The sequence below is a fragment of the Oxyura jamaicensis genome, chromosome 1 (genome assembly GCF_011077185.1).
Source record: "Oxyura jamaicensis isolate SHBP4307 breed ruddy duck chromosome 1, BPBGC_Ojam_1.0, whole genome shotgun sequence".
Classification (NCBI taxonomy): Eukaryota; Metazoa; Chordata; class Aves; order Anseriformes; family Anatidae; genus Oxyura; species Oxyura jamaicensis.
The window spans coordinates 5,593,567-5,608,823 of record NC_048893.1 but is presented as its reverse complement, the minus strand read 5'-3'; the positions used below and the strand labels follow the sequence as shown (position 1 = coordinate 5,608,823).

General features: G+C 39.5%; 1 protein-coding gene across 5 annotated transcripts in view; it reads left to right on the top strand.

The window, feature by feature from the left end:
* USP6NL (USP6 N-terminal like) overlaps nucleotides 1–15,257 on the top strand; it is a 115,928-nt gene that overhangs the window by 73,407 nt on the left and 27,264 nt on the right. For all 5 annotated transcript variants that reach the window (XM_035332364.1, XM_035332356.1, XM_035332360.1 and 2 more), the window contains 3 exons: nucleotides 305–344; nucleotides 4,623–4,703; nucleotides 13,349–13,456. In XM_035332364.1, coding sequence (XP_035188255.1) covers nucleotides 4,665–4,703; nucleotides 13,349–13,456 — 147 coding nt within the window. In that variant the 5' untranslated portion in view covers nucleotides 305–344; nucleotides 4,623–4,664. The remainder of the gene's footprint in view (nucleotides 1–304; nucleotides 345–4,622; nucleotides 4,704–13,348; nucleotides 13,457–15,257) is intronic.

Genomic DNA, 15,257 nt, shown 5'->3' with positions numbered 1-15,257 from the left:
GTATGGCCCAGGGTGCTTTAACAGAAAAAATATTTTTATTGTTTGGTAAAGTCATTGTCTCTTGAAGCCTTGCAGTCTGTTCTGATTTAGAAGTTTCAATATTAATTTTATTTTATTAAAACGAGTCTTACTGTGTAAAAACTAAATTCCAAGGGTTCCTGCATACCATGTCATACCTGTCTGAAGTTGAGACTTCTTGGTTACTCGTTTGTTACTACGTATTGCTACTATAGATTACTTGTAATGACCTAGACAAAATGATTTTTTTTTTGTAGATTAATGTGGATTTTGTCTTTGTTTTCAGTCCAGAAGAGCTTCCTGTCCACGATGCAGCAATAGAGAAGGTAAGTTCAGCATCTTCCAGTTTTTTAACTAGGAAGTGAACTCTTACAGATTCACGATTTTTTAAAAATATAAATTGTTGTGAAATTAGGAGATGAAACATTTTAGTGATTTACATTCCCAGAGAAACAGGTTGGAAGTCCCAGAAGGACTTGTGTCCCTTGAGGCCATGTTAACTAGCCTCCAGATCCCTTGGGGGCCCACAGAATAATGTCATTACTAGTTGCAGCGAGACGTAGGTTTTCCTCACCCATCATGTGATTGAGCTATCTATGTTATTTGTTTATGTAAACAGAGCTATTTAACAAATCACACCCGGCCCGGCCCTGACGGGGACCCAGCTGGCAGGCACTTGACCAGGGTGAGAAGCGTCATGGCGGTGCCATGAGCTGTCGTCAGCTGCACTGGCCGGGTGGTTTGGCCAAGTGAGGTGGCACCTCCGGTGCTGAGGCATCTGCTGCTTTCCCCTGGCATGTCCAGTGTGCTTTTTTAGTATGGAAACGGTGACAGGTGACCTGGATGTCACTCACTGCAGTGTGATTACTGCCTTGTAATGCTGGGTTGACAAGCCAGGTGTGTTGTAGATGTGTAGGACCTGTCAACAGCCAGTGCAGGCCCCAGTCCAAAAAGGCTTCTCGTGTGGGAGGATGCTGGAGGACAAGTCTGGGAGCTGACCTTTTGATTTTATTGAGCTTCTATTAAAATCACTGGGAATTGAGAATCTGCTTGTCTGGGCCTAGATGTGTTCCTTTCAGTACTGTGGGCATTTCTGTCAGTCCCCTCATCTCTAGGACTTGATCAGATCTGTACTGATCTATATCATCAAAAAACTCCTTGTGAAACACTGAAAGCTGTAAGTTTAGTTCTCTCTCTTGGCTGCACAAATCATTAGAGTGTATGGAAGAGGGGTGGAGTGACTTGTCTGAAGGAAGCTCAGCTCTGAGGACTTGGAGCAACATTTCCATATGTGAGTTACTTCGAGCTTCTGTGGAGAAGCCAATAAAGGATCAGTACAGGGCTAGCAAGAAGCGTTTCTCAGAAGTGAACTTCTGAGTCCCTTTTGTTTTGCATCAGTTCAAGTGTATTTCTGCATGCGCAGCCTGAAATCGTTGCATTTTCCTGCCATGTTCCATTACATTTAATAACACAGTAAGACTATATATAATTTCATTTCCATCAGGACACAGCAGGGTGGTGAGCCTATGAGCATAAACATTAGACAGCTTGCAATTATTGTGGTGCATGTGTTCTGAAGCTCTGTTTCGCTGTGACTAGTTAGCCTTAAATTATTGGGTGAAAACAGTGTCTCAGTTCTTTGTCCTGTATTTTATTCATGCTGTCTCAGACAAAATGTCAGCATAGAAACTGTATTTATTGAATCTATGTTAAACTGCAAACCTAGTTTCTTTTTGTAATCGTGCAGTAATGCTCCTGTGTTAGACTCCTGGTTGTACTCCTGATGATATCCTGACCTCTGCTGGTTTGAGGCTTATCTGTCTTCTATCAGTGGTGGTTGAGGCTTTGCTATTTTCAAATACCATTCACAGGACAATGAATGTTTCATGTTAAAAGAGGCTAACACTGTGCAATATCTGTTAAAGTTAGAAATATTTATGCTTTCTTTTGCTTTAACTCTGTATTAAAAAACCAAAAACCACGAGTTCCTAACTCATGCTTTGATTTAACTTGCAGCTTAGCTAAGGGGTTGTGCATATCCTTGTGACTTCTAAATCTCCATTCTTCATATACATCCTAATGTCAAGCTGAATCTGGGGTTGTGCACATGTTTGTGCTCATGTTTTTGCCTTTAATACTTCTAGAATAGGCATTATTGCTGTGAATGCAGAGTACCTTTGATGCTTTGTTTACCTCGCTGGGCATTTGATGACTTAAACGTGTCAAGCCATTGTCCTGCCTTATGAACTAATCTTTCTGTGAATCACACAGCACATCTGAGCTAAAGCTAGGGGAGGAAAGATGAACCAGAAGAGAAAAGTGGACAGGGAACTGACCTCAGGAAATCTGTGTCAGACTGTTTATGAAGTGTTATGAAATGCTTTGTAAGGTTTTTTCAGTGTTTTTTTTTTTTTTTTTTTTTTTTTTTTGTCTTTGATTTACTTGATTATAAATCAGAGAGCAGGTTCAGTGAGTTTTGGTTTTGTCTGAGGCTCCTGCTACAGCCTTGCTATGAGGCTCAGCTCTAGCACGCTTGCTATCGAAGAAGGAAGAGCGCTGCACAAAAGATGGATGCTTGCCAGCAGAACTTCACGCTTCCTGTTCTCATTAGTGTATTATTTACTGACACGATAGTGAGAAACCTTTTTTTTTCAGTTAGGGATTGTGTTATTCCCTATGGCAAGAATGCTTCAAAGTGGATAACGTACTCAGAAGACAGATAAATGGGTTTTATTTGTGGTGACAACTACATGGAACTTGCCTAAAAGAGCAGCAGCAGCAGTCCTCTATTCTGCAATGAGCTGCTTCAGATCTATCCGTGTTTTTGGTGTTGCACCTGCTAGACATGAAAGTGAACATAATTCAGGCTTAAAAAAAAAATAGCTAAAAGTTCTCAACAACCGAACACAGAAAAAATAATTGCTATTTTGAGTACGGCAGCATCACTTGAGAACTGGGATAAATTGACACAGAAGACATAAAAGCTTGAACAAACATACAATTGAAGTGAGCTTCTGGCTCAGAAGACCGAAAATCTTGAAAGTAGATCAAACATGCAAACAAAAAGACTGTAGGAGCAGGTAGATTTTTATTTTTCTTTCCAATTATCTAAACAACCTGTTGAGGGCAGAGACCTTTTCTGACTTGACAGCAGTGTTATTCGAGCAGTATAAACTACGTCTAGAGACCATCTACTTCTGATATGCTAAAAATGCTGATTTCTTACAGAGGTTCTGAGTGTGGAAGAGAATCAGAAGCAACAACGTGAAACCTATCAAATTTGGGAGGCAGTAGTTTTTGTACAGTTTTCTTCTAACCTAACTCTTCAGAAAGGGCTTTAAATGCTATTTAAAAGAATAAAAAGTGTTTGAAACATTACTAAATACAGCATGGAGTTTGAACAAGAATGTGAGCAGTTGATTGCAACATGAAGAGTTAGATAAGTGAGGTTGAGATAGTAGAAGCAATTATTTCCATATAATTTACACTTCTGTCGGATGGGTGGAAATAAAAATAACCTTTCCAAATGACAACAACAAAACCCAAAACCAAAACCCCTTTATTTCCAAGATTGTTCTATGGACTGAATCATGGCTGGGATGGATCTAAGCAGTCACCGAGTTGCAGTTCTGTTAGTTGAAGGCTTTGTGCTCCTGGATTAAACATTCCTTTTCCCATCTTACTGTGTTGATAGACAAGAAAGAATACATAAAATCTGATGAGGAGTAAACACTAGAAGTGCATTTAGAATTCAGTTGAGACAATAAGTAATAATTTTCATTTATATTATGCCCCAACAGTTCAGATATAAAGTATTTCTCCAGTGTCCTGCAGAAATTACCCTGAATATTCTTACATCGATTCATCACTAACCATATGAATTACAACATCTGTCCTGTCTTATCAAGACTTGAAGTTGGAAGTAGAGGAGCTGTCCTTTACCAAACCCCTGAATATTCATAGTTGATGAGAAAGCATCGACCACAGATGAGTTTTCTGCTTCAGCTTTTTCAGTGTCCCTGGAAAATCCTCAGCTCCAAAGCATTATGTAGCAGTTGAAATAGTTTCATAAAAGACAACCTCACTTCCCCCACAGACATCAGAGTTAATAGTTAGCTTTCTATTGCAATTAGGGAGATGTAGCCTTCTTTACAGCGTGTAAAACCATGCTGTAAAAATACCACCTCTTCTTATCCAGGCCAACGAAGTACGGATTATTCACTGTGAAAAGTCAAAGTGCCAGGAAGCTTAAAAACTTAAAATTCTTGCAGCAGAAATTGCAGCCTGAACCATTACTGAATATAAAAGCAAGTTTTTTTTGCAGAGAAGAAACTTCTATAAATCTTGAACTTAAAACATCCCAAAAAACAGCCAGCCAAAGACCAGTAGAAACCTTTGTTGTCAGCACTATGTAAAAAATAGTATTTTGTAAGAGGAGTTTAAGTAACATCAGTTAACTCCTTGTTGCTGTTCTTAGGTGTGAGTAGACCAGAAGTTGATGAAACTACTTTTTTTTTTCCTCGATATTGTTAGAAATACATTAAATAAATAATTTAAAATGTGTTCATCTGATTATTTTTTTTTTTTTGCTAATTTCATTTCAGCAAAAGCACCTTGAAATTGAAAGAACGACAAAATGGCTTAAGATGCTGAAAAGCTGGGAGAAATACAAGAATAGTGAAAAGGTAAAGTTATGCCTCCTTTTTCTTTAGTTATCGCTTCCAAATGAATATGTAACCTTAAATTAGGATGTCTTATTTTCTGATTAGAAAAATACACATGGAAAAGAAAAAGTATTTTTTCCTTCCAAAATGCATTCATACATTAAAACAAACTAAAAAGCCCGGTGGCCAAATGCAAGGAATTTTGAAGGACGATATTGTGCCTGCTCATTTTTCTCAGTAATAGTGCTGCACTGCATTGTGCTTGTGCTATGGGTTTGAAACTAGGACTGTACAGTCTACTGCGTTCACAGGACTGCAGAATAGTTTGTGGAGCAGATGAAGCATTGCCTTGTCTTGCAGATAGTTGGTGTGTATCAGAAGTTGTATTTGATTCCATTCTGAGAATGGGAAGAAGGAGAAAAAAAAAGAAATTCTGTGTAAGCTTGAAAAGAGGGAATACATCTAAATGGGAATAGCTGAATTCTGCAGGAAGCATAAACCCCCTTTCAGTGGTTATGAATTTTAACGTGGGGGTGTTTTTTAAATTAATTCTGTATGCTGGCTATGGTAGTAATTAATATTTAAAGTTATGCCACCAGCACCTCAAAAGACTCTTACTAAGATCTGAGAGATTTTTTATTATTAATCTTATTTTCTTCTATGGTTTCCTTTTTATTTATTTATTTTTTGCAGCCTAGGTTTACTGAACAGCCTCGGAAGGCTTATGTTCAGTGAAAACTGCCTTGAGTAACTCTCCAAGGAAACTGATTAGTCATAATGTGGGGCATTTTGTGGGGCATTTGATGTTTACATTTTCGTGCTTGCCAGCAGAGATATCTTAGGATATCCCAAGCTATCCTTTGCTAAAAGGAGAGTTTCATTGAGTAAGTTTTAAAGTAAGAAGTATAGGAAGGCATTCTGTGCCTCATCATCCTTTACAGGAGGAAAAAGTCTGTTTTTCTGTAAATCGTATGTAACACAGCATTCATAACATTTAAGAGAAGTGATTTTTTTTTCGTTTTTTTTTTCTTTTTTTTTTTTTACGGCATGAATGGGATCTGCTTTTCAATAGAATACTTTTATCCTGATGGGCTTTTATTTTGAGATCAGTGTGGAAGATCTGTTCAGGGATAAATCCTTGAACGTGCTGGCAGCTCCTCACCTATACCCAGCCATGCTACAGCATTTCTCAATCAAAAAACAACAACAATAACAACAACAGAACATGAAAGGAGTGAAAGGACTTTCCATGTGAAGTTATGGGTGAATTTTTAAGTAAATGAATTGCCCGATCATGTTCTTTGGGGGTTTTTAGTTCCAGAATTACTTTTAACCTACTGGATTACAAATAATGGTCAGGGAGTAAAAGCAGAAGCTGGGTTATGTTGGGTATGCCATTAAGCGCCAAGTGCTTTCAGTCACTTTGAAAAGTAAGCAGAGGTTATCATGTGAATAGTTTATTTGCTATAAATGTACTCTAGGTTATCTTAAATCTGCTCAATAGTGAAAGCACGGAAGAATTTGGGTTGGGGAAGATCTTCCTGGAGAGGCTGTGTTCCCAGCACTGTGCTCTGAGGAGGTTTTCAGAACAAATCCTGCTCTGGCTGTGTGGTGGTTAACGCACGGGATGCGAGGTTCCCAGAATCAAGTTCATTCTTCTCCTCAATAGGGCTCAAAACTTGCATTTTCTGCTGGAACTCTGACACTTCTGGTGATGCTGTGGCTTGCAGAGGACTTGCTGCTCTTTTGCTGACAGCTGTGGCACATCCCAGCCACTGCCTGGATGAGTGAGTGGCCTGCAGACTTACCTTGCTCCCTTAGTGAAAGAGAAGGGTAGTAAACAGTTCTGTGCAACGTGGAAGAGCTTTGGAGGGAGATATTGAGACAAGAATACTTGTTGGCTTGCTAAGTAGAGAAATTAGATACTCCAAGTGAATCAGAGGAAGAACTTTCATCTTGATGTTCCCCACCAATGATGTATGCATGCTGCCTTTGTTTCTGAGACTAGAAGCTATGTCTTGTACGCTGCTTTTCTTAAAAATACCAAAAGCAGTTACTGATGTTTTTCAGGATATTACTAAAAAGCTAGAGGAGTCATCTTTTATTATTATTATTTATTATTATTATTATTGTTGTTTTTAATTATGAAACAAATGCATGAAAAAGTAACACTTTTTCCCCAAGTTTTTCTTATAATGCTGCTTCCTATTCCTGGAAGAAAAAGCTGGAGGTCCTAACACTCCTGGCTTTGTTTCTTTATTGGGGTGATTGGCTGATCTGAAGATCACTGATGTTCACAAATCAAAGGGATGGTCAAAAACCCCTGTATAACAGCTACTTAGTTTGCAGAGAGTGTGTCAGATATGACCTTTCAGGTAACACAATAGCTGTGCATTGTCTAAGCAGCCGCAGCCTTCGTTTTCAGCTGCCCGTGACGTCCGTCCATTGTACGGCGGTTTAACGGAATAATCCTCCATTCACCAAGCACGTGGAAGGTATGGCAGGTCAGCCGAGCAGAAGAGGCTTCAGTTCGTGGAACAAATTATAGACTGAACTATAAATAGTGGCAGGAATAATTCGGTATGTTCCTAAAGGGGATGAACTTTGCTGGAGGCTAGGAAAAATATGTCAGTGATTGCTGAGTTCTGATGGAGCATGCGAGACTTCAAAAACAAGGATGTTTTTGTTATTCGTTCTTGAATCTTATGTGGTAAGTGAACCAGTATATAGAAAATAAAGAATCATTTCCCTCCTCTTCCTCAGTATGCAGTGGAAAATGGGACATTATTTGTTGCTGCTCTTTATGGAAAGCCAGGTGATGTTCTGAGGATTGTACAAAATTAGCAACTCAAGACAGTTTTCATCTGAAAATGGACAGGAAGAAAGCACCATCTTCCCAACCCCAGATTTTGAAGAGTGGAAACAGGTTGCAAGAACAATTCCTGCCGCTTGTTTTCTGCCTTCACTTGAAGGATAAGGTGGTTAACACTAGAGGAACAAGTTACTGAAAAAAATGAACAGTCTGTGTCTTAAAGGATTCATTTCACTTTTTGCTCCGGTGGTCTCTGTGCAGTCAGCCTGCTCCTGAAATCAACGTTGTTTTGAAACAGCACTGAAGGGAGCATTGCTGCAACAACAAAATCAACAGTAATAATGTTGTAGGGTTAGAGATTATAACTGTAGTGCTGGCTTCATTTTGGAAAATGGCATACTTGAGAGAGGGAGAAGGAGAGAAAGTAATGGTGTCAGGGGTGGAGAAGGTGTTACAAAGTATGGGACTTCAGAGAGCCCTGTTGTAAACCCTTCACAACATACAGCTAAAATAGCTTTGGCTTGTGGAAATCCGTTTGTACAGTACATATACCATAAATGAATCTGTATATTTGATTGCAGTATCCCAAACTGTCATACTCCTAATTGCAAAATGCAGTTTTCTTTTAGTTCTCTTTTGTAGAGATGCCTCGGGGCTGCTTCCTTAATTTTTCCCTTCATAACTTTGCGAGGAGAATTATGAGAAAACGTCCACACACTGATGTGTGTGTGCAAGAGATGCTTCTGTTTACATCTTCCCCTAATCTTTATTGCAGAAGAATATTAAATAAGCAGAGGTGAGGGCTCTGGGGACTTCATCCTGCTTTCCCATTTGGACTTCTGTGCTTAGGGGGAGGGCAGCAACGTGTGACCACGAGCAACTGGAGAAGGCTGAACAAGGAAAATGCCGGTCTCTCCCCTATTTCAATAATGATTTACAGGTAATGAAAGCCAACATAATGGAAATGAACCCGAGTACAACTCCATGTAGGCTCCTTGATTCCTGCATGATTATTTAGGCATCTTTTCAGTGCAGTCATCTTGATTCTTACTGACACCAGTCTCTGAAAGGTGGCACTGTCCCCATGTCTTTGTTCTGACAAATACCAATCACACACAGCTTGCTGCTCCCCGACAGTCACTTCTTATGCACGAAGTGTCACAGAGCAGCAAAGTTTGTGTCCCAGAGTCGTGTTTCTGTAGCTTATGCTTTTATTTCCTATTTGTATTCTACTGCTTAATAGTCCAGGGCACGATCAGCTACCTCAGATATTGAATCTTTCCTGTCTTAGTATGATCATAACTTTCAGGAAAGATTAAATAAAACCGTTATATTCCCATCTGAGTATTGCCACCAAAGTATTTCTGTCTTTCACTGTCTACCTTCATCTGGCTGTGACTGAAGTTGCCTAAATTGAGAGGGAAATGAAAAAGAGAAACAATCAGGGTAGCTGGCAATTTCCAGCTGTTCTGGCATTCACACAGAATATAATAATCAAGTCTCCACTTAGTTTGGAGTTTGAACACCGAGCCGTAATGAAGAACCCTCTTCGCACTCCTCAGATTTTTTTTTTTTTTTGAATAAGATTTAGCAAATCTTATCTTTGCACTTCTTCCTTTTATGCAATCCACAGAAGCTGAAGAACCTCTAAAGGCAGCAGCCTTTATAAATACACTTTCTTTTCATTATAAATATACTTTCTTGTGGGACTTTAATTTTTCAGATTTTAATTCTCGTGCTTCTCATCGCTGATTCTCTTTGAGGTGGCAGAGTCCCTCTGCGTCACGTGCAGCTCCTCCTGACATAACTGAGAGCTTGCTTTTTGAAAGCTGGCGTTGTATCTGGCAGCAGCTAGAGTGCCAGTTTCTGCTCTTAGACCTGTGCTGTGTGATAGAGGCCTCGTTTCTTGGCCAGGAAACAGGTGGATGGATGAACTTGGAAGATTGGGGTAGGGGAAGAAAGGGCAGGTTGTAAGTTTCCCTTTTTTTAAAAAAAAATGTTTTTCATAGAGGTCACTTTGAATGTTGGGTGTTTTCATTATTTGAGAAGATGGCTGAGACTTATTTGGGATATTCCACATCTAATAGACTTTTTGTCTCCTTTGTAAGCTTTTCAAAATTCATTCTGTGTAGGCTTATTTCACTGTCCAATTTCTTTTGCCATGAGAATCTCCTTTTGAATTCGCAGGTGATAGGTTCCCTCCATGTGTGTGTGTCCTGTCCCTGACAAAATCAACACCATTAGTAATAACTGCAAGAGTTTATAACAACTCTTTTGCTGAACGTGGCACAGAATTTGAACCTATATTTTTAAGCTGTGTTTATATAATTATATCTCCTGAAGATGTCTTTTTTTCCTCGTAAGGTCCCATGCTGGGGGAAGCATCCCAGATGCCATAACACCGCTTTGTGGATGACACCCATTTTCATACCACAGTTATCTGAACTATAAGCTCATATGTTTGAATTTTCCTTTGAGCTACTATCTTAAGAAAGCCTTAATTTTAATGAATTCGTTGAAGATTGACTGATTACTTTTTCTTCTGCCTCTGTGGAGATAAAGGAAAGTAACTTGCTGAATTTTCTACTTATTTTAATGGTTACTTTAGGGAGAGCAGAATTGATTAGGGGTCTGCAAGAATACAAATCCAACCCAGTGGTTTTCAACATAAGTTAAAATTACACGTGGAAATAGGAGACAGCAGAGGGCAGCAGTATGGTACTTATGGTAAAGAAGTTCAACTGGCTAATAATCAGGCTGCTCATTTATATACTCTTTAACTGCTTGGTGACCGAATGGTTATCAGAAATGAATTTTGCTCTGTAGCATGTGCTCCCCCCCAGGCCTGAGATGCAGCGCATGGTCGTTTGCCATTCCATGGAACCAAGCATTAACAATTTTCTGCGTTATTGTTTGTGTAATGGAGCCTATGCCATGAAAGAGCCTCTTCCTGAGTTAAATTTCTCCGGTCCATCTGGCAAAAGTTTTTGAACTGACGTTCTGTTGAGCCTACAGCCAGGATCTTGTAACGTCTTGGGCTGACTGAGAGCTTGCTGCTTTGCCTAAATAAACGATCAGGTTGAACAGCAGAGTCGACTGGATACAGATATGAAATGGTTTGTAAAAAGCACTGAGGGTTATTTAGGTGTATCCTGCCAGGTAGGGCACTAATTCTGATCCCAGCAACTGCAAATCCTTCTTCTCTTTCTGATTATTCGCAGAACTGTACTGGGATGTTGAACATCCTGGTGTGCTTTCCACTCCTTTTAAAGTTACTTTTTCTAACTAATTTTTCAAACTTTTCTTTTAAAACCACTTCCACAGTTCTCTATCTCAGTTTTTACTCACTGCTTCTAGAACTCTTCGAGTGGTTGGTCGTTCCAGCCTGAGAAATCTAGAAGATGGGAAAACCAAAAAGTCATGTGAAAAACTGACTGTTCTCCTTCAGCTTTGTCTCCTAAAAAGAAATCCACAGTTTGGGTGCTTTGAATTTGTTTTAACTCTATTTCAGTAAGAAACTAGTATCACCAAGGCTTATTTCTGACCTCTAATGTCCCCCTAGCCTTCTCCAAAAATATTCATTTAGAACAAGAGTCATCTGGAGAATTTCTTCTTTTCAGCCTATTCTGTTCACCAGCAACCTCTCAGTTGTTGCAGACATTTGGTAACGAGTTACACAATGATAATGGGCTGGGGAAATGCTTGTTATCAAGATACACTGTTGTACTGTGGGTCTGAGGAACACAGCTGGATGGCGCTGGGGACTTGTAACGCTGCTGTTTCCTTTCCAGTTAGCAGATAAGGTTGGCAAATTTGGCTCGTTCCTGTTTCCAACAGACAGGCTAATCTCTTTGCAGAATGACACCACTGCAATTGGTGTTGCTGAGCTTTCAAAGGACTGAATTATCCTCTCACAGGCAGTTATCCTTGTGTCTGGGTTGACAAACGCTGAAATTCCCAATGAGGTCTGGATATACATCTCTAGAAGCATGCTTTGTCGCGCTTTTTGTCTTTTTCCTTGCAGGAAACTGCTACTTAAACGATTTTAATAGCAATAAAGCATCAAAGCTTCCTCAAAAAGCTCATACCTCACAACATTCTCTGTGTGGATGGCCTCCAGGAGTGCTGTAGCATCTTTTGCAATAAAAAACGGACGGAGAAAACAAGTCATAACCCTTCTAGGTTGTTCCCCTTAGAGAGCCATCAAAAGACTTGTGTAAGAGGGAGGCATTCTAAAATCCAGACACAGATCCTTTTTGGCCTTAAAGGCACCTTCAAAGATCTGACACATCTCAAACGACGTGAGGGTTATACACATACTGCAATGGGTGGGCCATTAATCTTCCCAAACTGGAGATGTGAAATATGAGAGAGAAAAAAAAGACCTGTTCTTTAAAAGACCTGGGTCTTTTAAAGTATTTCTTAGGCTACAAATGTAACTCTTATAACTGTTTCAAGGACATGATAGCTTTGTCATTTGAAATTTAAGTTCTGACTTGGAGGTTAAATGAAAGAATAGCTAATTTGGGGAGGGGTTGTGTGTATTTTGTCCTTTTAAAGAATCTGGCTGTCACTGTGCTGTTACAAAAATAATGGCAAAAGCAGAGAGCAGAGCTTCAGAAAGGCTCTTTTCTTTTGCAAGAGTTGTCTGGTTTTCCTTTTCTCAGCCACGTTTTGATAAAGATGCTAACTTTTTCTTTTTTTTTTGTTTGAGTTCCTAATGCTCGGTTGGTCCGAGGCTTTGCTTGCCTCGAGTCTCTCCTGGCTGCACAAAGCCAAGACTTAAGAGAGCTAGCCTGTCTTTCTCTGTTCAGAGGATCTTCATGCTCCTAAATGCTGCAGCCAAAAGAACTGTAATTGGAAGAGAAGCAGGGAAGAGAGTTGTCAGGGCTGCTGATTTTTCAAACAAGCCCAGTGAGAACCAAGCCACTGAATCAGAGTAGAGGAGCAGTGACATGTCAGAGGCAAGACTGACACGAGATAGGTAGCTTATACAACTACTCCGCTTTGTGCAGGTACTGAGTCATCCCCTTCTGACCCTCAGGATGGGGAAATTTTAATTTTATATTTCACAGCCACGAGTTCTGTTCTTTGTGGTGATGTTAGGTCATTCTGTAGTCTTTTCTGTAGTCTTAGAAACTATAGCTGGTATATCTTTTTTCTTTTTGGTGCACATGTTTTAATATGCATTCAGAAAAAAACTTTTTGGCTTAGAAATATGGTCTGAACTCTTTGGCTTGCACTTCCCATATTTCCAGCAACCTCATGCTTGTGGCATGCATGCATGCCTTTCAGCACGCTGTTGCAGTTTTACAAGAATTTGAAAATCAGTAATGTGTTTTTTTTTTACTGTTAATTTCTGAAGCTTTGTGATCCTGCTGATTGCCTTTCACCGTTCCCATTTATAGATGATAATTACAGTGAGTTATCTGTGGCTTGTCCTGAAACCCTTGTGTTGAAAAAAAAAAGACAGAAAAGTGTAAATTACCAAATTTGCCCTTGTCTTTCCAATATTTTTAGAATAAGCTCAGCATAGAAGAGGTGATACAGTTTTGGTAGACCTGCCTATGTGCTGTCCTGACTTGCAAGCATCACCTATGTGGATGATGCTTTGGCATCCATTTTGTTCCCTGTTCCTCTGCTGATGCCATCAACAGAGGTCCCAGATGGTGTCACTACACACTTCCAGCCTCTAAAAAAAAATTGTTCCAGTCTCATCCTCAGCAGGTTGTCCCTTTGCCAGGAGAACCGACATAATCGGCTTTTTTCTCTCTAGCATGTTGTGTGGCACTGTTCCTTTTGTTCAGAACTTTGTAGATTGTGCTGCATTTATGTTTTCTTTTTCTTTTTACAGTTCCACAGGAGAATTTATAAAGGAATCCCATTGCAGTTCAGAGGGCAAGTTTGGTCTTTACTGCTTGATGTCCCTAAAATGAAAAAAGAAATGAAAGACTTCTACAATGTGAGTTAAAAGATTTTCTACTTAATATAAGAATTAATTAATTAATTTAAAAATATTTGGTACTATACCTACAGGTTTTATTAAACTTTTGTTACTATGTAGTGTTTAAAAAAAAACAAAGCTTTTTTTTTTTTTTTTTTTTTTTTTTAAGCTAGGAAAAAGGCCATGGATTGGAGAGCACTTTACCAGCTTATTTTTTGGTTCTGTAATGCATGTAATTTATTTGATTTTATTTCCATTTCCTTTCCTGTCCTCAAATCCTTGCAAAAGCCTTCCTAAAAGCAAAGCAAAACAAAAAGAGACGAAATCCCGCTCCCAATAAGAAGGTACAAACCTCTGAAACTACAGCCCTCCTTTGAGAAATTTCTATTAAGCAAGCAGCACCTTTGCTGAATATCAATCAGGAAGAGGAGTTGTGGTATCCTGAAGGGGCTGTGGGTTGATGCCTTCTTCATCTTGTCAGAGCCAGGAGGGCCTCTGACAAAGCAAGCTGTCTACCTTTCTGCCACCTCGTCTCTAAGTGAAGCACGGAGAGCCATTAAAAAGCACTGTCCGTTTAGTTCAGTGTATTCTCAGAGGTGTGACTGATGACAATACGTTAACCCTACCGAATGCTGCAGGCACAAATTGACCACCTAACCTATTCCTAATTAAAATGTGAAGAAAAAGCTCAGCCCCCACCCTCACACTGGGTAGCAGTTAAAGCCACCTTTGATTTTTTCTGGTTATGTTCCTCTAAACTTTTCTCCACTCTCTCTACTTTTTCTGCGTGTGTGTACAACTGACTGCCATCTGAGCTGAGCTTCATGCCCCAAACTGTAGAGTGAGGTTGATGTGCAGGGTAGTAAGGCAGAAGGGGAACCGATTCTGAAACTTCCTATCTTTTCCTCTCAGTCTGTCTCTGTGCTAAGGGATTATAGGAAGGCAGTTTAGCTAAACCGAAAGGTAATACAGTATTGTACAGCGTTTGTTTCTTAAAAGGCAGCAAACATTTAAATTCCAGTGGGGGGAAAAAAAATTCAATGTCCAGAGTTTCAAGGAAATGCATCGCTGGGTTGAGTTCTTGGAAATCTTTTATAACGCTCTTTAGGAGATGAGACCTTGGGTCTGAGCATACAAGGGATCTTGTAAGGTCATGAAAGAAGATTGATGTTGGCACTGATGTTATCTAAACTTTGGTCTCTGTGATCTTCCTTTCGAATTATTTCTTACTCTGTAGTCTGATGGGCTGCTCTTTCTGACTGTTATATTTTGTTTAACTTCATAAGCAAGACTAGAGGCAAAAAGGGATAAAAGGGATAAAATGGAGTTCACGCTGAGTAATGTAGTTGTGGGAAAGAATAGCGAATATAACTAGAAGCATTTAAAAATATGTTAATTCATCTTCGGAGATTATTAATGCCATTTAGTGCTAAGTGCAAAACAAAAATGTCTTTGTAGACTTTCTTCCATCATTATCCTAGCTTGTTTATTTGTGATAAGCTCATTTAACTGCTGTCTGCTTCTCCCATTTCCTTAAGTGATATTAACACTCCTCGTTACAGTTCTCACATACAAATTTCACACCTTAAAGTTAGAAGGAAGATGCATGCTTTTGCAGTAGGTCAGACAGCTTTTTACAGTTCTCAGTGCAGGGTCGTTACTCACCAATTCTTAATCTTTTGCCCTTTCTTCTTTCTCAAACTCTGGGTGCCCACACTAGAGCCTCCCTTCACAGCGAAGACTCAGGGTGCTTCTTTTCCTGTAATTCCAACAAATCATAGGCTCTGGGTCTTTATGCCATCTTAAAACTGTAAATTTT